General features: G+C 46.9%; 2 protein-coding genes across 2 annotated transcripts; one reads left to right on the top strand and one right to left on the bottom strand.

Annotated features, from left to right (window-relative positions):
- Positions 1–7,628: 7,628 nt before the first annotated feature.
- Positions 7,629–17,116, bottom strand: HIF1AN (hypoxia inducible factor 1 subunit alpha inhibitor). The gene is made up of 8 exons (XM_065067471.1): positions 16,853–17,116; positions 15,475–15,725; positions 14,584–14,732; positions 12,663–12,808; positions 12,077–12,183; positions 11,565–11,628; positions 11,211–11,321; positions 7,629–10,039 (listed from the first exon to the last, which is right to left on the bottom strand). Exons 1-8 carry the CDS (start codon positions 17,099–17,101, stop codon positions 9,995–9,997), a joined length of 1,122 nt encoding a protein of 373 aa, XP_064923543.1. The 5' UTR covers positions 17,102–17,116; the 3' UTR covers positions 7,629–9,994.
- Positions 17,117–19,019: 1,903 nt separating this feature from the next.
- Positions 19,020–22,823, top strand: NDUFB8 (NADH:ubiquinone oxidoreductase subunit B8). The gene is made up of 5 exons (XM_065067472.1): positions 19,020–19,186; positions 19,356–19,482; positions 20,082–20,181; positions 21,752–21,907; positions 22,595–22,823. The coding sequence occupies exons 1-5, from the start codon at positions 19,090–19,092 to the stop codon at positions 22,685–22,687; spliced, it is 573 nt and encodes a 190-aa protein (XP_064923544.1). The 5' UTR covers positions 19,020–19,089; the 3' UTR covers positions 22,688–22,823.
- Positions 22,824–24,654: the final 1,831 nt, after the last annotated feature.

Raw genomic sequence — 24,654 nt, 5'->3', positions numbered from 1 at the left:
AGTCACTGTGCCTAATGCCCAGTCATTGAGTGCCATATGTGTTTATATGCACTGCAATTTTCCACTTGATTACATTTTACCACAAACACTTTCATCCACTCCGCAAAGACAGCAGCAACACATCCATAACGTTCAGAGCAGCCCAGATAGACAGAGCCTAGACATAAATGTCTCTGCTGGCCAAGGCACCTCGAAATGTGAGATTCCTCAATCCAACCGAACCAGCCTTTAATTCTGAAGTCCCCAAGGGCACAAGCACCTCTGTCACCTAAAGGAACATGCAAAGTTTGCTTCACGCTCCACAACTTTCCCATTAAGGACCAGGTACTGCTTGTAAGTCTGGAACATCTGCACAACACAGAGATATTTGCCAATAACCAAGGATATCTCAGATTTTCCAGGAGACAGGGCATGGCCCAGGCCACTACAAGGGTGCTTAGCAACTGAAGCTGCAGAAATCCATAGGGACAGCAAAGTGCAGCATGTAGCACAGACCAGTTCTGAAATTAGATCCCACACTGGGCATAGTCCAGCTTGTCCACAGTGGGGATCACAGCTCCTGATTGCAACACCTTCCCATTTGCAACTAGGCAAGTCATCTCATCGCCTCGTCACAGCCTGGCCAGAAGGTCAGGCCCTGGCTGAGGAAGGGGATGCCCTTAACTCCAGCTCAGTCAGGGCCACAACCTTTCAGGATACGACAGGCAACAGACACATCTACAAATCAACACTGAGCTCATTTATTTCACCACTTCAGCACAGCACTGAGCAGAAGACACCAGCTCAGCTGCAGTGGTAAGTCCTCTGCAATATTGAGCCAAGCCTTAACACTATGCTGATGTGGTGATGCTGCTTTGGTTCTGCAGTCAAACAGCTTTGTCTTTGCCCTGCGATGTCCCACCCTTTTGACTGCATGGTACGGACACTCATAGGGGGAGGAAGTGACAAGCATCTGCCACGTGATCTACCCAAGCCTGCCTCAGTAGCCAGCTCTGCTGACAGACACAGTGCAAGTTCAGGGAGGGAGTTCTTCATAATCCTGGACACCAGAGAAAGTAGCCTACAACATCAAGGCACAAAGGCTTCTACATAGAAAAACAGAATAATCTGATACTTGTCTTACATTTTGGGTTATCTGGTCTCAATAATCATTTTATGGGGTGGGATGAAATACAGCGATTCAAAGCCTCAGGTGCATGCAACAGGCAGGAACTCTCAAAGACCTAGACCTCACTAGGGCTGTTGATGATTTAAAACAGGCTTTCTAGGATAGCCAGCATTAACTGCATTGGTTGGACTTTTTCTGACTATCTCATACATTTTCTCTGAAAATTATCAGCCCTGACATAAACAGTTTTAAACTTCTGCCATGTTTCCTTCTTATGTTATATTCAAGAAAGAAACATTACTACCTATTACTGGATGTAAACTGCCCAGGGACGGGCCATTTTCTGCTACTAATGGACATCTCCCATTCCTGACTAAACACAAGGGAGCAAACATAACTACCCCACACTTAGAGAAGAAGCACTGAAGCCTTTAGTGGTCACTAGCTTGGAAGCCCAAAGCCAGTGTTCCTCACCCTGGACCCATGAGCACAAGCTTGCAGAAAGCAAGCCAGATTAGTGAGTCTAGCTGCCAAGAAGGGCCACCACTGTTCTGCCAAGCATTTACAGCCTCTCGTTCAACAGCACTGCTTAGCACCACCAGCACAAAATCAATACTTCCTTGAGAGAAATGTTAGTTTAGAGAAACTCAGCAGTGACCTTGGCAGAGGCCACTCCCGAGACATGGGCAACACGTCTGTCAGAAGTAGCACTCGCTGCCTTTTCATCTGCTGGGAAGTGCCTGTTGACTCCTCTTTAGTTCAAGTCTTCCTACCTTCCAGACATCTGAGGCAGTCAGCCCACAAGGAGCAAAGATGTTTATTCCAGATGAGTTCACTGCCCTCCGCTTGGACTCAGGCTATATCAGCTTTTAGGGCTGTAGCTGAAGGGCAACCTTTTCACAAGGAGAAAACAAACAGGGAGGTGTAGGAGTGAGGCTGTGTTTTTTCCTTAGCATCTTCACTAAACCCATCCAGCCTGCTGCTAGAACTGACTCTCATGCTTTTCACATAGGGAAAGAACTCAAGCTCCTGTGGTGAACTGTGAGCAGTGACGTTTCATAAGAGGGTGTGAGCTCGCCAGAGTCAATTGGGAACTATCACCAGCCTGGCTACTCCTCCCAGAGGCATAGCTGCATTGGGCTAGGGGGCTTGGCCTTGTGTTGCTGCCTTTTATCATTTCAAAACATGGTGACTTCAAAACAGACACCTCATTCCATCTGCCCTGTTCTTTGGCTTACTTGAAGAGTTGGGGCAGTCTTACTCTAGGGCCTTTCATCCAGGATGAGCCTATTCACTGTCTTCTAGGCTCAGCTCAGGGCTTATTTACTTGTTTAACGGAACCATGAGACTAGAGAGGATCCCTTGGGGTCACTATATCCAGTCTCCTGCCTTATGATACCTGACCACCTTATGCAAGATCTTTTCCATCTGACTTCTAGTACATCATCTTCAACTTCTTTCTCTCCTTCCCTGTCTCCTCCACTTCTGTAAATGTTAGTTATAATCCACTGCTCTGCACAAAGGGCATCTAAATATCTCCAGAAGTCCTGGGCAGAATAGTTGTTCCTGGGTCTCTCCTTCCCACCGTGGAGGATATCTGCTTTCACACTAAAAGGAAGAAGGATAACTCTAGAAGTACAGCATTCCTTGGTTCCATGCCAAGGGGACAGTGGATGCTTTAAAGGTTCATTAAAGCAGATAAAAAAATCCTTTGGGGAACATCACACACCCTGATCCACCCCATTTTCGTTCTAGGTAGGTAGCAGAGCATTTGCAATCTCAAAGTACTGTGGCCTGAGAGCTCTCCTGGCTGCAGGTGAATGGAAGGCATCCTCATGAAAAGACGACTAGTCCAGGTGAACCATGACAGACTCACAGGCAACCTCCTTCCTGCACAAGACAAAGGGGAGTTTCCCAGGAAGGCTTCAACATCCATCTGCAAGATCATCCCCATTCTTTTTCCCTTGATGATCCCAGCCTGATCTTCTTTCTTCTCTGACAGCTTTTCCCTCCAGCCACTCTGTTGGGGCTGATATTTTTCTGAGCAGCCCAATCTCTTCCCCACTGCCTTTGCACTGAAACCGAGATTTGAAGGGGGGCCTGGGGAGAGGGAGGGAGCGAAGTATGACACATTCAAGCTATAGTGAAATGACATATTCATCACAGCTAACAGGGGCCCACATGGCACCCCAACTGGATGCTGCCCCACTGCCCATTTCCCCAGCTGGCTCTGCTGGAGTTCCCCCCCTGCTCCCCTTCACACATTTCTGGTGGTGTCACTCCAAGCGAAGTGGCTTATCTGATTGGCGAGAGAACACGAGGGGTGTCAGAGAAGGTGCTCACAGACATTTCTTGGCTGCCTCAAGGAAATAAAGGCCATCGCCGAGCCTGTCAAAATGATTAATCGCTTACAGGGAATGAAGGGGAGGAGGGAAGGAAAAGGAAGGGGAGGAAGGAGGAGAGAAAGACAGATGGGATGGGGAGAGCTATAAACAAACAGCAAAAGCAGGAGACACAGGATTGCCTCTGTGCTGGGGAGGAGATAGAAGCAAGGGGCCCCAGGCTGTGCTTGGAGCAAACTGGTGGCACATGAATGGTTCCTTGAGAGCCCCAAAAACTCCACTTGGAGATTCACACCCCAGCTCACTCCCCAGTTATGCACCACCCCTGAACACAGGCTCAGGGAGCACTAAGGTCTGCCCTGCCAGAGCGGTGTCAGACCTGACAGCCCAAGTATCATGGTCACACAACTCCCCAGCTCCACAGATCTCGGCAGTTCACGTGGGCTGACAGACCAGAAGCTTATTACCCCGAATGCCAAGCAAGGCCTTACCACCCCATACCCTCCAGCTCTGCAGCTTGTAGTGGCTGGAATTTGACCTAAATACCCACCAGCACCAGTAATTCTTTGCTGCCAGAAGCATTTTATCCCAGTGAAACAGATGGATAAGAGCAGCTTCTGAGAGACTGTCAGAAGTCCTGGCAGAGGAACATAGAGCAGAATCAGTCCATTGCCGGTGGTACTAAACTCCCCCACAGAAACTACCCTCTTGGATGCTGTTTTAACCCCATGTGCCCTCTCTGTGGGCACAGGGACTGTCCTTTTGTAGAAGGAAATGATTTGACCTCACTCCCTTAGCTGCTTTCAGCCCAGCTGGAGCCCTCACACAGCTCACTGCATGAGGCCAGCGGTGCTTAAGCAGCTCAGGGAGCACAGAGCATGCAGCAGATCTTGTAACACATCACCTGTGCACAGGATGGCACACACTCTGTGGCTGCTGGCTTCCCAAGCAGGTTTCAACTCATATCCAGGGGTTCTCCCTGTCAAAGCATTCAATGGCAAATCCTGACTATTCAGGAAACAACCACAACTGAAAATCTGAGCTGAAAGTCACACTTGTTGCTCCTGCCATCCAGCACAGTGACATTTCCTACGGCGAGGGCAATACCCTGCCATGTTAAAGTCTGGGCTTTTTCAGGGTTTACTGCAAGTTTGCAAGGTGAATTTCAAGAGCCAGCCCACACCATCGGAAACTGCCTTACCATCCACAAAAACTGTTAGGTGGACTCCTCCAAATGTAAGCATGCATTTAAATGTTACTGTGAATGAGAAGCAGCCCTCCCCTCACACATTTAAGAAGGGATAAAAGTCACTGCCTGACATAGCTCCCCACCCTAAGCAATGTGACCAGTGATTCTCCTAACTTGTCTCATTATGAGTGCTGGATGAAAAGCCACGTTAGATCCTGTCCTGACACCCACCATTTTCTCTTTCATTTTGAGCTTCTGTTTTGAACAATACTAGTCATGGGAAGAGGCTGAAAATCCAAGCTGCTATAATTTGGCCAAGTTCAGAGCCAGCTGGGAACAAGACAACGTGGCTTCAGCTCTCCCCTTTCAAGGTATCTGCTTTGATTTCCAGTCACAGAAAGAATAATCACACTGATGGAGACCTCTGCCTCAAGTGAATGACCCAGCCTTGCAAAGCCAGGAGTTCGTCACTGAAATCAATGAATCCAGTAAGCTTAAGACTTGAGATGCACCAACAAACATTATATGCCCCACAAATGGTCTGTCATTCCCCCTCCCAAGTTACAGCTGTTGATGTAATCAGAGGCAATGCCTCTTTTCATAAACTACATCAAAATGTTTAACCTGACAAGACCTCGAACGACAGCTGTACAAAAAACAGGTGCCATAGATTTCATGTGTACTGATAATGTGATCAAAACCCACAAAACCCAAACAAATGCATATACTGGATTGCACGCGGCTGGATGATGAGCTAAGCCAGCGCACAACAGCCACAGAGAAGTCACAACTGCCTTCTTTTCTTCACCTGTCATGCAGCCCATCAGGTTCCTCCATGCTCTTGTAGGAAATGACATTATCAGGACAGAGCCTGGAACTGCTTTTATGTCGCTCATCCTAGTCTTTCTGTGTGCCCGTCAAGGCCCATCCCTGCTCTCCTCTGCACCAGAGACTGCAAGGCTGCATGCAAGGTGTGGGGAAAGGAGAGAACAAAACTTTAAGAAGTTGTTTCTGTTTGTTTGTTTTCCTGGCAGTCCGCAGCCAGGCACTGAGAAGGAAACACAAGGTGTTGATGAGGCAAGGAGAGGGCTCCAAGACGTGCTCTCTACCTTACTAAGCAGATATCTGAGAATCACTGAACAGCACGAGAGGCATTTTGCCCAGCTGCCTTCCCCCACAAGCCTTCCCACCCAGCCAAGAGCCTTGCTGCCGCTCCGTACCTTGGCAGAGGGGGCTCTGTAGAGCAACAGCAGCACTCAGTTACGCATCTCATGGACTTCACTGTGGCTCTAGTGGAAACCTCCATTGTTTGTGGGATATTCTCCCCCCCTTCCCTCCTTCTAACAAAGATTCTGATTAATGATCGCTCATTCCTAATTGTCAAATTTCTTTTCCTTCATCCTGTGTCTAATCACCAGTGACAGAAGCCATTACGCAAATGAGAGCAGACGACTTCCCACAACTGTTCTCGTTGGTAAAAGCCTTGTAATTTAAAGCTCCGATTTGTAGAGGAAAGCTGCGTTTCCCCAAGGCGTCCAGGCATCTGTTCCACTTAGACTCCAAGAGCCTCGACTTCCGCTCCCTCCCCCCACAATTAGTCCTCTGCTCGCAACAAATATTTGACTTTGCGAGGCAGTAATTAGAACTTACTTTGCATGTGTTTGTCACAGAAACAGCATTTCTTTCCCTTTCCTTCTAGGCAGCACCAAAGCAGAAAAGCATCCAGGGAAGGTGGTGGCTTCAGGACTTCCTAGCGCACTGATAAGAGAGGTGACTTCTCCAAAACAGGAACGGAAGACAAAGATCATAAACCAGAGGGCAAGGAAGCTCCTCACCCACACACAGCAGGAGCAAGGCTTAGAGAACTGCACCTTGAAAAAAACACGCAAAGGCAGCACTCCCTGTTGCAGTTGCTGTGCTGTCTTCTCAGGGCTGGCACGGCAGCATGGGCTGATCACGCATCAACACAGAGGCCTGCCACAAGACTGTAGAGACCCTGAGTGCACCATCTCCATTCGAGGACTAAAGAGCAGCTGACTGAGTTCAGGGTCAGCTTGCTCATTGGTAAGAACTGCTGTAAAGAAACAGCAGTCTCAGCCCAGGCCTGCTCCTCTTTTCCTCAATAGCCGCTTTGATGCTGAGTGTCTCCTTCCCCTTCACCTTCCCCTGTCTTGGATTGTCCCAGCTGTGTCTCATATCTCCTCTGCCCTGGCCCTGATCCTGACCTGCTGGCTTCACCTTGGACCTGCTTTTTCCCCCGAGGGTGTGAGAATGCCGGTTCTGATACATCAGGTTCAGCCAGTCATCTCTTTCTCTCTCTCCCCATCACCCCAACATCCCTAATCTCTATTCAACTCTTCCTATTTTACTACACATAAAATATTTGTTCAGATTTAGCCAACATTTCACTGATGGTTAGATGCCAAAACTGCTCTAGTTAATATTACCATAAAATAACCTGTGTCTTTTATTAGGTAGAGAGGACTCTGCCACCCAAGGCTGCTAACATACAGCAGAAGTACATACAGGAAGCCTCCTCTGAAAATCTCCTTGACCCAAGTATGTATCGGATAAACCACCAAATGGAGAACAAGCTATCCCAAAGGGTAAGCAACTGATAGAACTCTTTAGACCTAGTAGTGTAGTTTGCTCCGTCATCCCATCAGTGACCAGAGCATGGTGACACCACTTAGGTGAGTAGGGAGAATTCCCTCCTTCCCCATGAACACTTCTTGTTGACAGGGTTCAAGGATACCATCTTATCCCCAGCCTTCCTTTCAGACTTCCAGAAGTAGTATGAGGAAAGCTGTGAAGAGACACAATAGTACAGTTGGTGTTGCTGTTTTGAAGGCAGTTCTGGAGACCAGCAGCTTTCACCAGTGAAGAACCCAAGTGGAGTTACTAGGAAGACTAAAAGGTAGCTTTATATGCACATCTCCTTATACAGCCCTCCCAGACAGAAACTCACAAAGTAAAAGCCACACAGTTCTGTTGTTCAACATTGGTTGTATTTAAGAACTACACTTCAGAAGGTACCGTGTGTTTGTCACACCCCACCCCCTGCACACACACCCCCAGCAGAGAACACACACAGCTTCCCAAGACCATGGCAAGGGGCACTGAAAGCACAAGGTGAAAAGGGAAGGGGGGGAGTCAGTTCATCAGTGCATTGTAAATGAGCTTTCACAAAGTCAAGTGCAGCAAAACCTGTTCAGACACTTTGAAAGTTAGACCTTTGGCAAATAAAGAAAAAAAGGATCCTAAAGTTCTCTAAGTACCATTCTCTCTCCACATGGGATATGAACTCCCACCCTGAGCTTCAAGAGTTGATGGTGTCTAACAACTAGTACTGGAGATTACCATGTGCTGAATAAATAGCACAGAGATGGGATTTCATGTAAGCATCTTTCAGCCAAGGGCATGTGCCCAGGATTCCTGGGAAGGCCTTGCTTTTGGCCAGAGTCAGAAGCTTAGCCTGCTTCCCCACCTGCCCAAAGGCTGAGCATTGCTAAGTATCCAGTTGAGCGACCTTCGTCTGGATCTAACCACAGCTCTGGAGAGTCTGCAACAAGTAACATGGCAGTCAGACTACTCAGTGACACAGATATATTTCTTAAACAAGGACCCTGCAGCTACCAATTACACTTCATTTCCTCTGACGTACAAAGCAGCCAGAAAACTAGCCCCGGGACCTCCTGCTTGAGAAGCTCTTTACCTTTGTACAAGACAAGCTCACTGCAAGTGGTGCATGAGCTGTCCCAACAAACGATGGGACCTGAGGCCAAAGACAGAGCACTTCTTGAGTGCCACGTCCTCAACACTTTTATCAGAATCCTGTGTCAGAACACACCCTGAAGAACAACAGGGAAAACACTGCCAAGTCTCAACAGAACAAATCCCTCACTATTCTCTGGGATGAGATACATAGGCTATGAAACAGCTTTTCCCACCTCTAGCTCTTGGGATCTATTACAACCGCATCAAATACACAGGACCTTTGCACCACCCCCCAAAGCAGGGTGCAGCACTCCTCAGGGAACAAAAAGTTAGCCTCCACATGAGCCTAAAGCTTTCATATGGAAGAGGAAAAAGAAAGCAAAATCATTTTTCATCAGGGTGCTTGCTGAGGACTCTTAAACAGAGGCTTGTCTGGTTCCTGTGACCTGGTCTTGTCACTTACCAGCCTGCCACGTCAAGTCCCAGAACACAAAAAGGATCAAGATAAACTTAACCACTTTTAAGCAGAAAGCCCTGACCTCTTTAACATGACTGTACAAGGAAGGGAACCACACACTGGCATGGATTTAACTGATGGACAGGAGCCACACAACATCACACAAACATGCGCACCTGTGCACAGCCACACACACTTGAGTTCTTGCAGTTTCAGTAAAAAAGGGCACTTTCCCATGTTAGTCCGAGGAGCCTGCACCCCTGGTGGGGAGCAAGTAGGCTCTGTACCTATCTGACACTGCATTTCGACAGTCTAGCTTGGCACCCCTGGGGGAATTTCATTTAAAAATGTGGCTTCATCATTCAAGACTTGGAGAGTGCCCTGGCATTTATGCATCTCCCTTCATAATGCTACATCCCCTTTTAACCACACTGCAGCTTCACAAGAGGGGGAGAGAAGCCTTTGCTCTCCGGAGAGAGCTGTCAGAAAGGAGGTTTATCTAGATTCCTACAACACAGATGTTGTTTGGGGAACAGAGGATTTGGTGCTCACACTCTAGATGAATTGACTCTGGTCTCTACCCTGTACTAAGTCCAAAGCATAAATGTCTTAAGTTGAAGAAGTTGCATCATTTGTCCAGTTGCTCATCACACACAGGCCATCTCACATGCTCATTTCCATTACACAAAAAGGTGCCAGAGTTGAGCGTGGACAGGTCCCCTAACAACAGAGGACTGTGAAACCTGTCACTTCCCATCTTATATCCACTGCAGGCACCAACACATAAACCCAGCCAGGAGGCCCAAGAAACAAGATCACTCCTGGTTCTCCTCCAAGCTTGTCTTCAAATGCCTGAAAATCCTGAAGTGACACATCTGCGTGCCAGAAGCCCTGGTCCTTGTGGCAAGCAGGGCAGAGGGACAAAAACCAAGTTAGTGAGCATGAATCCAGCTTCCAATAAGTGCAGACTCTTTCTCGGGAGGTTTGGTTAGATGACAGTGGAGGATGAATGGGGTACTAACGGTTTTGCAGTTCCAGTAGCCCCCTTTATTGTAGTGGGGCAGGGATGGGCTATGCAACCCATCAGTCTGTTAAGTGCTGCGTGCAATACTAGCGCTCAGTATCTTCCGTTGCTTGTGAACAAAGCAGCTCCAACATCAGCCACCTGGGGCAGTCAGGCATTAGTCATACCGCCCCTTAATCATCATATTCAACAAGGGACCCACCTGTTGAAAGCAAAAACAGACTGTTAGCTGGGACAGTTACACAGAAATGGCAGCTGCAAAGCCTACTGCCTCTGCATCACAACACCTTATCAGCTGACCGCCCCGGGGCAGGGGGTGTCAGCACACAAACTGAGCCTGAGGTACATCGAACCAGTTTCAAAGTATTTTCTAGATAAAACACTAGGGCACCCTTGAGCACACCTTCAAATACTCTATCAAAATTGCAGGGTTCTCTGCCAACATCCAGCTTCAGTTGCCACCAAACCATCGCATTCATAGTAGTAGTTTGAAACTTTTTCACTTCTCAGCCTAGATTTGTGATTTCTCGGTAGATATTACTAAAAGGAGCCAACAGTCCTCAGGTTGCTTATTTTCAGGGCAGAGAAAGAACATTCTTATTCACTGAATGCCCTCTGGTATTTGGGGTCACTTGGAAGGAAGGACAGGACTGATGATTTTGCTAACGTTTTGTTTTCAGTTAAGATCACTCACATTTCTCAGCACTTGGTGGTCACTGAGAGAAGTTCAGCAGTAAGATAATCTCAGGGGAGAAGCATGACCCCACTTAAGTGTGCTAAAAAGCAGGTTCTGCACAATGGTAAGGGTTACAGACCATTCACATGCAGTATTTACACCTTCAGATCAGCAGGAGAGCCTCAAAAGCATATTCTTATTACTTCAATCTGTTTGTTTGAAATAACAGTTGGTGAAAATTGCAAGGAATTCAGAAATCACTAAGGTGTGCATTAAGAGGGAAGCACACAACTTAATAGAAGATACTTCTCTTATTTAAGAGATTTGGATTCAACAGGTAAAACAGTTTCATTGTTTTGGCACATACTGGGTACCGTTGCTGCAGAAGGTTGAGGAGAGTTTGGGAGCAACACTTCCCTAGCAGTGCCCAAAGCCAAAGTACACCTTCCCCCACATCCAAGAACAATTACTCCATTGTTTGTAGTGGTCCTCTCCAGAATGATAAATTAAAGAGCTTGCCTTTTTGTAGCCAAAGGACCTTCTGAAGACAGCAGGAAGAACCATTCACAGCAACAGAGCAAGCTTGCTTTCTCCTACCCTCACTGTGACACCTGCAGAGCCAAATAGTTGGCATCTCGAGTTCTGCATCAAGCTATAACTATTTCAACAGCAGTGACTATATGGTTCTTTTTTGTACCTCTTGTGGATTTCCTAAGGCTTCTCCCAACATCTTCTCAATGTTCCTCATTATGGCCACTTTCTGATGAGCCTTTAATGGATATTCAATTCTCTTAGGGGTTGGGGCACCCTGAAATATCAAAAATAGCTCATTGCATGCATTCCAAATTGGCAGATTATTCCACCTTCTCCCAGCCACACAGTTCTTCATGCACCACTCAAAAAGGAGAAAGTAGCTTTCAGCTTTAAAGCAAAAGATTCGGTGCAATGAAGTTCTCATACTGACAACAGGTGCCGATACATCTCTACCTGAAAAAAAACAATCCTCTGGGATAGAGCTATCCAAGCTGCGCAGGAAGGTGCTTGTACTCACCTTGTACCAGAAGTTCACAGTGATGGTAATCCCCCCGTTCAGGAGAGACTCAATGTGATGCCACCTGCATGGAAACCACACACAAAAAAAAAAAAAAAAAAAAGAAAAAAAAAAAAAGAAAAAAAAGAAAAAAGAAAAAAAAAGAAACTATGGCTGTAGTTTACAGTGAAATATCTTGGATGGATGAGTTCAGACAGCACTAGACAGGCCTTGCCCTATCCCTCCATCATCTAGACCTCAGAACTTCCGGAAAGCTCTCCCTATTCAGATACAGATCCTTTTCTCATACACATTAGTGGAGTACTCACACAATCACGTAGTGTCAGGGAGAACTACCACTCCCATCCAACAGACAGGAAGTAGAGGCAGATTGGCTCAAGATATCACAGAAAATATCACACTTGCTGAAGAAGTCAAAACAAAATTCTCTTAAGAGCCAACCCAAAACTTTAAGCAGAAGACCTTTAAACCTCTCTTTGCTGGTCACTGTGCAGTCTCACCATGCTCCTTACCAGTACATAGGTATGTACAGCACATCCCCCGGACCCACCACCGTCTCATAGCCAACCACACTTCGGAAGTTCGGAAACTTCTCATAGTCAGGATTGTCAAAGTCCACCTAACAGAAGAAAACATTAAGAAATTCAGAACAACTTCCTGCAGTGACCGTCCTCATTATTGGTTCTCTGCATCAAATCATCCTGATCTTCCCTATATGGCTTTTACACTCCTATTTGTGTCCTAAATCCACTGCAAGGTCCCTGCAGCTCCCCACAAAGTACCACCAATTTCAACAGGAGTCCTGTCATTTTTCTCTGAGCAAATCTGTGTTTGAGCAAGTGATCAATGAAACAGAACAGAGAAGGCAGCAACTGCAAGCCAGTTGTGCTGGATGTTTATAGCACTTGAAAGTCAGGACAAGACACAAAGAGAAACACCAGCCCTTCTATCTGTTCTCAGTGTATTCACCACTTAACAGATCTGAACACAGGTTTTGCAAAAGCTCAGCAAGCAGTATCCAGTGTAGCTTCCTCCACCCAGCGTCTCCATAAATGCCCTCTTTCGGCATGGAGCAGAGAACAGATCTGCCACTCTCACCTGACTCTGTCTGTCGCATGGATGGTGCACAGGATAAGGGTAGAGGCATTCAAATTGATCAGGAGGGAACAGGATACACCTCTTGTATCCCTTAATCTGAGCAAAGAAGTTCTGCTGCTCATCATAATGAGCTGGTGTCACATTCCCTACAGAGACAGAAAAGATGATAATCAAGACACTCTCATGCACAGGTTCGAAAGACGGAAGCAAGTTACATTCTATGCTAAGGACAATAAATACACTCTCACATATTCAGAAAACTAAACAAGGAAAATGACCGCAGGAATGTTACAAACTGATCACTGTATCAGTCAGCCTTTATTAAGCAGTTGCTGTCCCACTTAAAATCCATTCTAAATCCATATTCAGCAACTTATGCTCTACAGGATTAAGATTCCCAGCTTGTTTCCATGAACAGCAGATGGTGAATGTTGATGGGAAGCTTTTTCATAAAACACTCTGTTTAGATGACAAGCTGTGGAATGGACTTTCAAAAATTATTTGTCTAGAGAAAATAAGTCTAACAGTCTGATCTTGAAAAAAGTCCTAGTAGTTTTGCAAGAAAATAAGTAAACAAATCTCTTTGTCATTGAAGCTCCCAACAGTGCCTCTTCAGTCTGATTAACAATTATGAAGCTTGACTGTCACCACTAGATCTTAAATTTAATCAAACATTTAAATACAGTAGGTCATTTTGTATCTCTCACAACTATGTTTTTCAGGCTGTTTGCCAATTCAGAGATTATTCTTTGAGCCTGCTCTTTATATATATATTTTACTAAAGAGAATTAAGATAACAGTTAACCCCATAACGTTTTATTTAAAGAGATCATACAATCACGCGTCCCTGTAAAAACAGACGCTTTTCTAGCACACACACTGGTTCAAGGCAATGCCTTGGTTCTTGTGCGTAACCTGCTGATAACAGGATTTCAGTAATCATATTATGACCTCTATGGATGTGTCGGTACGGTGCTTTTATATGAAGTTTTTTATATGTCTCAGCAAGTAAAACAAGTGGAAAAGTAGTGTAAGTTGAGTATGACTTGTCGTAAATAGGAAAAACTATCTGCTGTCAGAACTGAACAGCCATGAATTGCCAAATAATTATAATTGGACAATTATAATTGGATGTGACAGCCACATTGATTATAAGCCATCCCACTTCACAAAACTTTGTATGTTCCTTGCCCAGTTTTTGAGATTACTTTCTACTGGAATGCTCTCCTTGTCAACAGCGTAGTAGTACCTCTGTCTTCTAAGGCACCTGACTATGAGTCAGTCTCCACATGGATTTTGAATTCCACTCTATCCAGATATTTTTAGGATTTATCCATCTTCAAGTTCTGCAGTGCCCTCTAACCTTCCAAGGAGAAATTCAGCTCTTAATTGAAAGAATTCCTCCCCAGCGCCCCAGCTCAAATAAGAACAAATGTTTCACAGAATAATCGGCATTTCCTCCTGGGCAGACATCGCGCATGCTAAGAAAAGTCCAGAAGACTAACTTTGCTTAACTTGCAAACCCTTTTGCATTTTAAATCTGCAGACTCTGAGCATTTTAAATTTACAGCATCTGAATCATTCCGACAATAAACAGGTCTCAGAATATGATTAGCAATTACTGAAAACACTGCCCTACCAGCACCTACCGTACCTCACACAGAGCCTTTCCACAAGAAGACTACATCCAGGCACTTACAGTACAGCCTTGGGGAAACACAGGCTATTCCTTTGGTTGCTTCCTCTCTACAACCCAAGTTGTGACAACAGTCCCTTCCCACCCTAAAGCTTTAAACCGCCTGCTCTGAAGAAACACTTAGAAACTAGTGGAAAAAACATTTGAAAGACCTTCTGGAACTGAAATACACAACTGCTGAGCAAATCTTCTCCCCTTCTCCTCCAGCCAGAGGAACCTGCTTACCTTCCATGCCAATAAGAAGCAAGTTAGAAGTGAGCTGACCCCAGCCACGTTTCCCTTGCTGTTTGTTAATCCAGTTCCAGTTGAAGCCAAGGAAATCCACCACAATCTTTCTTCCAACTGTGTCATTCAGGGTTTGCTGCAGATATAGCCTGTATTTTCCCAGAGAAAAGCAGAAACCAAGTATTAAGCTTTGTCATGAACATAAAGACTTATCTTTGTATCTCTTCAAATAGATTCAAAAACAAAGAGACATAACTTCTAGAGATTCTGTTCTAACATCACACACCATGAACACCCATGAAAATAAACGGTTTCAAAAAGTCCCCAAACTTTCCTGAAGGATTTCCCAGTAGAGAAAGGAACAGAATTTAGTTCTGCTTCAACAATCACAAGGTAAAAAGAGAATTTTAGAGCAAGAACAACTCCCTCACAGTGCAGGAAGAGGAAACTGCAAACAGACCGGCCACTATCAAACATCAAACTCACTCATGCATAATCGCCAGATAAATGTCACCACTCCAACTCATCTACAATGAGTTACCTCTTATGCTAGAAGTGCGTGAGGGCAGAAAAGGGCTCAGGAAACCCAGTGCATTTCAGCACCAAGTTACTTTAAAACCACACTTACATTTAGACATAGAGGATCAGAGGAATGAAAACAAACAAACAAACAAAACACAAACAAAAGGTCTCTGCAGACAATATGAACAGCTAACTAATGGTATGACTTTTTTATCAGGTGACAAGGCTGCTGTCAAGTAGCAGCCCTGTAGGAAAAGCAGGGTGATAAAAAAATGAAAAGTTTGAGAGGTTTTAATCATCACTCACTGGAGAGAAACTTACTTCCTACTTAGACCTGCAGAATCAGAGAAACCTCCGTGTATCACTTACCGCTCCGCACTCCCTTTTTGTTGTATTTCTTTGAGTCTGTCCACAAACTCAGAAAACTTCATCTCTTCCCTGCTAGACTTGGGTTTGAAATTCTTAAAATTGGCCATCTTCTTCTCATCGTAATACAAAAACTTGTGTGTGCTGGCACTGTACACTGAGAAGTCCCCATTGCCAATGTTTTCCTGGAGGTAGTCCAGGTCCCATTTCAGAGCAGGATAAACCAGATTTGTATCTGTCAGCACCACCGGCTCCTGGAGAGAAACAGATAGTTTATTGATTGAAGGATCTCTTGAACCTGAGAATGATCATATCCAGTATTGCAACCACACAAGCTCTTTTTGAAAACAGGGAATTAGAAAAAGCATTTAGAGTAATCAGATACCTTGTTCTAGGGAGAAAAACAAGCAAAACATGATGGGGAGTTTTAAGAAAAGTGGTGGCTTGCTCCTACAGCAAGCTCCTGGTGTCAGTGGGACAGATTCCACTATCTACTTAGCTAATCTGTAACATGAGGTTAGACACGCACCAGCTGGGAACAGTTTTAGGCCTACTTGATCCTGCCATGTAGCAAAGAGACACAGCAGGTTCTGTCTGGTCACTTCCAGCCTCAGCTATGAAGGGGTCGATACTGGCAGAATGATACCTCTGAATCCAGAAACAGCACTTACATATTTTCTTAATGGATCACAGACAACCTTCAGCCATTAAAAAACTGACACTACCCTCTCTTTTCTACACCAAAACAAAAACCATTACAAAAGGAAGACAAAGGTCCACCTGTCTCCTCACCTATAAATAGCAGACAACCTAGACAAGAATGATATCTGCTGTGTTTCCAAGTTGTGCATATAAAATTTCCTTTCTTGCAGGCTTTATCAAACAAACAAACAAAACACACACACACAAAAAAACCCAACCAATAAACAAAACACCACCACCACCACACTAGCAATCTTACCAAAACTAGATTGAGCTTGTCCAGAACCAATACAAAACCTGCTATTGCCAGGCAACCTTCACGACTGTGGCCACTCTCGCTTAGAAAACAACCAACACGTGCTCGTGGTTTCACACATTTCCACGATCTTCATCTACACAACAAAGCACTTAAGCCAAACGTTTCCTGTGCATTTCACGACTGAACACCGCGGCACCGAAAAGAAACGTCCGCTACGGCTGAGAGGGACGGGGCGGCGGCAACAACGACCGGCCCCGCGCGGGGGGGCCCGGCAGGCAGAGCAGCCGGGACGGCAGCAGGACCCGGGAGAGCCCCGCACCCCGCTCCGCGGGCCCGCTCTGCCCGGCCCGGCACCCCGGCGCGGCGGAGCGAAGCCTCCCAGCCCCGCCGCAGCCCCTGGGCCGCCGCTGCCCAGCGCACCTCATTCTCGATGAGCTCCTCGGCGCGGGGGTCACTGTGGCTGAGCCGCGGGATGGGCCGCGTCTCGAAGGAGTAACGACGGAACTGGGAGTCGCTCCAGCCGGGCCCCGCGCCCGCCGCCGACGAGGAAGCCGCCGCCATCGCCGCCTCCACCGGAGAACCCGGAACCAGAAAGTCGGAAGCGGAAGTTTCCCGCCCGTGGCAACGCCGGAAGTGAAGGGCGCAGGGGGGAAGCACGGGGAGTACCATGGAGAGGGCAGGAGGGAGGGGCAGCCGCGCCGAGCAGCGGCCTCGCGCGGGGGGAGGCTGGGGTGGCCTCTGGTGGCCTCTGCTCCGCGCTGCCTTTCACACCGTTTTTGGGAACGTCTGTGGGGGCTGGAGCCCCCGCGGGAGAAAACCCACGGCAGAAAGGGGACGGGAGCGTCTGTGAAGCCTCGTGCCGGCCCTCGCGGCCCCGCGCCCCGCCACCCGGTGTGCCCGCAGCTGGGGGCCCTTCCCCGGAGCGCCGCTGCTCCGCCGCCCGGCCCTGGGGGAGCCGCGAAGCGCCGTGCCCAGGGGCCGGCCCCGGAGAACGTACAGCTGGGGTTCGTGCCTTGAAACCAGAGGCTGGATTAACACTTGCTACAAGAAAAAAATACGTACTGCAGCTCACTGTAACTAACATCCACTTTCTGATGACGAACGGACATCATGCGGCTACATCATTTTAGCAGGACTGCATGAACTGCGTGCCTGGGGCTGGAGCTATTGATGAGACAAAGCCTACATTTGGCTTTTAATCTGGAAGCAGCAAGAATGGTGATTGCTCATTTATAAGAATGAGTGTCGCAGGAGGCACCAGCTCTTCAGAAAATTTCTATCTCTGGTATTCAATCGTTTTCACCTTATGGTGGATGAATTTTCTGTTCCAGCTGTATAAAGCTTTGCCTTCATGAGAATAACGAAATCTGTTTTCCTCTGCTATTCCAAAACTTATTAATATAATTAGTTCTAAGAAAATGAGCACCCTCCCACCCTTTCAATCTACAACACTACTGGCTAAGAAAATTTTTACAACATACTTGGAAGCATATTTGGGTGCTTAGGAAGTAAATAGCCAGCAGTGAAGAGCTGATGTAAGGAGCAGCTGACCACAACCCGAGCCTACAGCAAGCTCTGAGCCCCGACCGGGGCCGCTGCCAAGAGCCCAAGGTTCCCCCTTCCAGCATGACGCCGCTGTCCCCAAAGCTCCGTGTGCGGCAGGGGTGGGACGGGCACCCCGTGCTGCCCCGTGGAAAACACCAGCGGCCTCTGTAGCAGAGGGCTGGGCTCTGAGTTAGTAACTTTATTAAATAACTAATTTACACACTAACTTTACTGCATGCTCAGTTGTAAAGGAGTTGGCTAAATTGAGACACTGGCCATAAAACAACACAACAAGGCCTTTCTTTGGGATAAGTGAAAGGATCCCATTCTAGCCTGCAACAGTGCCCCCACCTCAAGCATGTTAAGTATCACATATATTTTTGTGGTTTACTGCTATCTTCATTCAATTAGTAGGTTTACAATTAATGTTGTTATTAGAAGGAATGACTTTAATGACAAATGGTCCATGATAGTTTTCTGATCCGCGGAGGTTTATAATGTAGATTGTTATAGAGACATTACCCATTATGGTTGATGTGAATAACCGAAGGAAAATGAGTTCAACTACTACAGAGTTTACATAATGAAGTAAACTGCAAAATCCATTAACGTTCATATTGATTTTATCTACAATAATATATTGCTCACATTTGAAGAATAGCATCACTAAATTAACATGCTGTTTCAGCTGTTCACGTTCCCCTGGCTCCACAGAGATAAGACGATTACCTTTGGGTATTAACATTAATAATATCGGTACTGATACAAAGAAGGCAATTTGCATAGCGCTGCCAACCGTGGCACTGACCCAATGGAGCATCGACCTGGCTGCCCTGCGTCTGGACCTAACACCTGCCATCAATTCCCATCACCCCCCTCCAGACTGCGACAGCCAGAGCGAAATACCGCACTGATGCCCTTTCCGTCCATTCGCTTTTCTGTCAGTATTACAGGAACAGCAGCTGGTTAATTAGTGCCCTGGCCGGGGGGTTTGTTCCTCGGAGGGCAGGCGGTGGCTGGGGCCGCCCCGCCCCCGCGCTGGCCCCGCCCCGCCCCGTCCCGGCCCTGGGTCCCTACCGGCCACCGTCGGCCGCGCCTGCGCGCTGGAGGCGATGGCGGCTGCCGGGCTCCGCGGTGTCCTTTGGCAGCGGGCGGCTGCCCGGCTGTGGGCGGCGCGGGCCGTGGCGGCGCCCCCGGGGGCGCGGGCAGGTGAGCGGGGAGGCCGGAGCGGAGGAGAACCGACCGGCGGCGGGCGGGTGTCGGGGGGAGGCGGGCTGGTGACTCCGGGGCCGGGCTGTGAGGACGGTGCGACCTCCCCGGCCTGGCTGCGTCTGCCGGCGGGGCCCGCGCCCACCCGGCCTTGCTGCTCTCCCGCCAGCCTCGGAAATGTCCAAGGACTTGCTGCCCGGGCCGTACCCGCGGACGCCGGAGGAGCGGGCGGCTGCCGCCAAGAAGTACAACATGCGGGTGGAGGACTACGAGCCCTACCCCGACGACGGCTTCGGGTGAGCTGGGGGTCCCGTGGCGCTGCAGCGGGGAGGCGGCCAAGGGCAGTGCCTCCGGCCCTGCGGGGTGGTCCCGCAGCCTCTGGCGAACGCCCGGTGATGCTATGCAGTGAGCTTAGAGCTCTGAAGGCACACGTCTGTGTTTTAAAACAGGAATTAATGGAACGAGTTGGAGGCCTGTGTGAATAGAATATTGTATGACAGACTGTATGCTGTTGTAATGCAGGGCTAAGAGGGATGAACCAAATGCCATCTCTGGAATACAGACTTCAGATGCTTAAAAGTTGGGCAATGCTTTGAGATGTGCAAAGTGCTAGACAACTAGAGTTCTGTATTTCAGTTAAGCTTGCATTTTCATCCAGCTAGCATAGCCTCAAAAGGCCACTTTCAGGATCTCTGTTACAATGACTGGTATCAAGGTGATGATTGTGCTAGTGGCATGTATGCATTTTAAAAAATATATATATGTAGTAGCTATAAAAACAAAGTAACGTTTAAATCTTAGATTTCCGTTGGACTATCCTGTAGTGTCGCATACAAAATGTATCTAAATTAATACAGATTTCTTGTGTGTTTGGGCTTTTGTCTGTTTCTCACAGGTATGGTGACTATCCCAAGCTCCCTAATAAGTCTCTTCATGAGAGAGACCCTTGGTACCAGTGGGACCAGCCGGACATGAGGCATAACTGGGGACAGCCGGTAGGAATGCTAGTAGAACTTTTTGTTATGACTACAATGCTACTGTCACTGAAAACTAACGTGCATATCTTGTTAGTGCTTTCTGTTTAGTTGCTTGTGTAACTGCATCGTCAAGCGCAGGTGTGTGTTGCTTGTGCAAGCAGGAACAGTCAGTTGGAGGGAAACAGACTGTGGTCATCGGGGTGAATATTTTGAAGGTGCTGGGGAATGTTAACCTCATATGTGAGGAGGGAGATTTTACAGACTTAAGTTTCTCTGTGGGAACAGGAAAATCTCATCCATTTTCTTTGCCTGTTCTGAGTTAGTATGAGAGCTTAGTTCAGAATCACTTAGCAAAGAAGCCATTATTTGAGTAAAGTCCTCTTAGTACAGTGGAAGTAGCTATTGCTGTTCTATTACTCCAGGGTTGTTCTGGGATAGAATACAAATAAGGAGGCTTCTCTGAAGAAACTTTGCAAGATATCCTTAAGAAAAATGAATGAATAGAGCACTTACGTCAGCTTTCAAAATCTTAAGTTCCTCAAACTCCTCATCAGGACTAACTTTTCAGTTAGTGCATGGTCTTTCTATGAATGACTGCAATCTGTGATTACTGAACTTGATAATTGAATTGAGATCTCATCAATGAAAGCAGAGGTTATATAAGCATGTATATGTAATATATCATAGTGTAAACATGCAAGAACATCATAGCATGTGTACCATGGTAAAGTTTGAAGTGCATGTTGTAATGATTGTAGAGGCATGTGAAAAAACCCTGTGGTGATTCTGTGTTATCGTGGTGCTTGGTACAGGAAGGCCTGTGTTGGTGCCCTTGCACACGGGGTTGGCAGTGACAGGGGCGTCAGCCCAAGTGTCAGCAGATTCCTCTGTTCAGGCAACTGGATTCTGCTCAGACTGGCTCTCTGGGTTTGACAGCAAACAGCTGTGTCCAAAGGGGGCAGCTGGGGAGCTAGAGGCAGTACTTGAGCTACAAATTAATGAGTCCCTGCTCTCATTAATGTGATTGCAGACTATAGGCAGAACATGCTTGGGACTCTTCCCTATGTATACTCCAAGGCAGAAGCTTAAATGCCCTTCTGCTTGCTACCAGCCCTGCACTTGCCACAGAGTAACAGTGGCAGGTGCTCTGTCTCTTTTGAGGTACCAGCTTCTAAGTGGCAGGTAGTTGCTTCTTTGCTTGAAGTAACACTGCTGCTTCTATTTGAGTGTGTGACTGAACTTCCGTAAATGCAGGTACCAGTTTATACCATGCCTTTTCAACAGTACTGGGGAACAAATTGGAGGTGGAGTGATTATATATATATATATATAAATAAAAACTGCTGCTGTTGTACAATTAAGCATATTGCCTGGTATAAACATAGGAGGGAGTTTGGAGTCCTGAGTTTGTGTAAGTGAAAACTTGCAGTGACTGTAGGTAGATCACTCATCTCCTTCGAGCCACTTCTGAGGTGGAGATGAAGCAGCTTCTGGCAGTTTTGTAAATGTTGTAAAGCATTTTTTTTCCTTCTTAAAAGCAGCATGAGCACTGTTGGTAAATGTGCAGCCATTTTCCTTTGTTCTTTAGATGCATTGGGACTTTGACATGTATATTCGGAACCGTGTTGATACATCCCCCACTCCAGTTCCCTGGCACATCATGCGCAGACACTTCCTTATCTTTTTGAGTACCATGCTGATCATGTTTGGTCTTGGAGAGCTCTATCCATCTTACAGGCCTGTGGTGAGTGACACACTGGGGCAAAGGGAAGAGAAGTAGCTGTGCTTACTGTCACTGCTGATGCCCAGAAGAGTGACTTTGCTGAAGCTAAGTGATGAGTGTGAATGCAAAACCTTGCTGCTGGCAGGGGCTGAGACAAGGGATGTCCTGGGACCTCATCCAGTCTGAGCTGTTCTGCTGACTGGCTGGGCGCAGCTCACAGGTTCTGTTCCATAGTGAGGAGTTCCTGTTCACAGGGAACTAATTTTAAGTTATGCTTCTTGCAGTATCCCTTTTTTGGTCTAGATATTCTCCCCTCTGGGCATCTGCATGAGGGAGATGTTTCTCTCTTCTCTTGCCCTGTATTTTTAGTTATCTCATGATCTGGGTTGTTTGGAATGTACTTCTGAAAAATACATCTGAATACATAGACAGCTTCTGCAGTATATTATCCTGATGCTGTGAGACAAACTGTTGGTCAAGATGAAATGCAAGACCACCTTGATGTTTCTGTTAAAGGACCTGTATTTGTACAAAGAAATCTGTCTCTGAATTTTCTTTCCTTTTACTCTACTATTTCTGCCGAAGCGCTTAAGAAATAGAAATTTTAGTTGTAAGCCTTGATTTGGGTGGGAGTGGGATGGGATGAGACACTTTCCTCGACCCTTTAAGCTGCTTGGTGAATTTGCCACTCTTTATCTCTCCTTGTAGGGACCGAAGCAATATCCCTTCAATGACCTGTATCTGGAGAGAGGAGGAGACCCCAATAAAGAGCCACCAGTGGTGACGCACTATGAAATCTGAAAGTTGTTGGAAGTGCCATGTTTCTCCTGTTTCTGCTGGGGATGGCATCTTCTCTAGTGTTCACTGTGGCATATGTTAATGCTTGTTCTTCAATGTTCAGCCACTAACTGCAGTGAAATATATTGATGATACCTACTGTGCTAGTTGTCTTGTGTTGGTTTCAGAGGGCTGAGCAATGTCAATGAAATTGAATGACCTTTGCCATTTTTCTAAACAGGCTAATGCCTGTGGGGCAAAGTTCTGAGTGCAGTCCTGGGACTGCTGCTAGTTTGTGTACCCTGTGCACAAACATTGCTTGGCTAAGCCTGTTTATGTAGGAGATGCTGTCTGTTACCAAGTGGCTTACTGCAGGTGCTGCTTGGAGTTGGACAAGTGTCATCATTTCATGTGAAATGACAGAATCAGACTGGCAAATACCAGTGCTTGAGAGTCTCATACAGTGGGGATAACTGTCTGTCTTTGCTGGGATTTGGCCTTGGTCTCTTCCTGGTCTAGATGACCTCTCCAGTACAGCTTGCACAACTGGTAGGGAGCACTAGCAAGGCACAGAGACTGTAGACAGCAGTGATAGAAAAAGGCTAGTGAGCTCTGGCCAGACTTGTTCTTTTGTGCTTGCACTTTTGTGCAAGAGCACAGATGCCCAAGCTGCTCCTGTATGGCCTGCGCTCATCCGTCAGGGCTGGAGTTCTGTCTGACCCATGAAGCCTGCCTGTCTTTCTGCAAACCATGGGTCTAGGGCCTCCTGTAGCTTCAGCAGCAGTTTGCTTGGGAAAGTTATATGTGCAATTTTAGTAACCTCCTAGATTTTTCCAGCTCCACTCTTCTCGTAACGTTATTTTTTCCTCTTGTTGCTGGAGGGGACAGTACCTTGAGCACTGATTGGCAATTAAAGTTGCCTCAGCTCCCCTGTGCTGTGTGTTAGATCCCGCTGTCTGGCTGCAGGATGATGGACAGATAAAGGCTTGGGCTCCTCTGGGTGCTCCTAGGAATGGGATGCTGTGCCCTGCTCTCAACACACTGTCATGACTCATAGGTTTGTGCTATAAGAGAAGCAGATATATGAAGACAGTGATTCATGATTTTTCATTCTATAAAGGTTTTTAAGCCCAGATTCTAAAGGACAGCTTGATCTCTGTGCAGGGGTTTCTATAAGGGTATATGTTCAAGGGAATTACATGATTGAATGCTGGGACATACAAATACTTGTGTGTAAATAAAACTAACTTCTTTGGAGGTGCTGAGCGATCACTATTCCTTCTGGCTTTTGTAAGCTGTCCTCTTCTACTTACAGAAGTGCTTACATTTAAGTTATGGACAATGATGTTTTAACCCCAGAAGGCTTTAAGTATTTTTTTGAGCTATGGAGACCTTGAAACTGAATTGTGTTACAAAGTGGTCGGCAGGAGAAAATGCTCCTTGGGGATGCTTGAGTAAGAATTAGCATTCCACAGCAGCTGTGTGACAGTGCTACATACGATGTTGTGACAGTTGTAAGAACCTTCAAGTAAGATGAAAACGGTTGGGGCGGCAATAGGAGCCTTGTCTCAGTGTGTGTAGAATTACAGCGCAGCAGTTGCAGAGGCGGGTTGGGGCCCATCCGGCTGACTGCGGTACCCGCCTCGCGGCCGCCCTGCCCGGGTGCCACATGCCGCCAATTTGGGCAGCTTCGCACCCTGTCTGCATCTAACCGGTAACGTGGTGATGTTTTTCTTCATGGGGAAGGCATAGTGGGTTTGGCTGAGAATATGGCTCAGAAACTCTTAAAAATGGGGTTTGTAGCATAGGCAATTCTTTTTTTCAAGATGAGAGGCAGGGGAGGGAGGGAGGTCTGGGCCTTTCTGTGTTGTGTTTTGTGTTGGTTGGTCGGTTTGTTTTTCTGGCAACTCTGATGTTTTTAGGAAAATATATTCCCAAGCCCTGTGCCTTTCCCTGCTGCCTGCCCTCCCAGGATGGCTTGAATTTGTACC

The sequence above is a fragment of the Columba livia genome, chromosome 6 (assembly GCF_036013475.1).
Source record: "Columba livia isolate bColLiv1 breed racing homer chromosome 6, bColLiv1.pat.W.v2, whole genome shotgun sequence".
Taxonomy (NCBI): domain Eukaryota; kingdom Metazoa; phylum Chordata; class Aves; order Columbiformes; family Columbidae; genus Columba; species Columba livia.
Note: the sequence above shows the minus strand (reverse complement) of the source record. Positions and strands in the feature narration are given on the sequence as shown.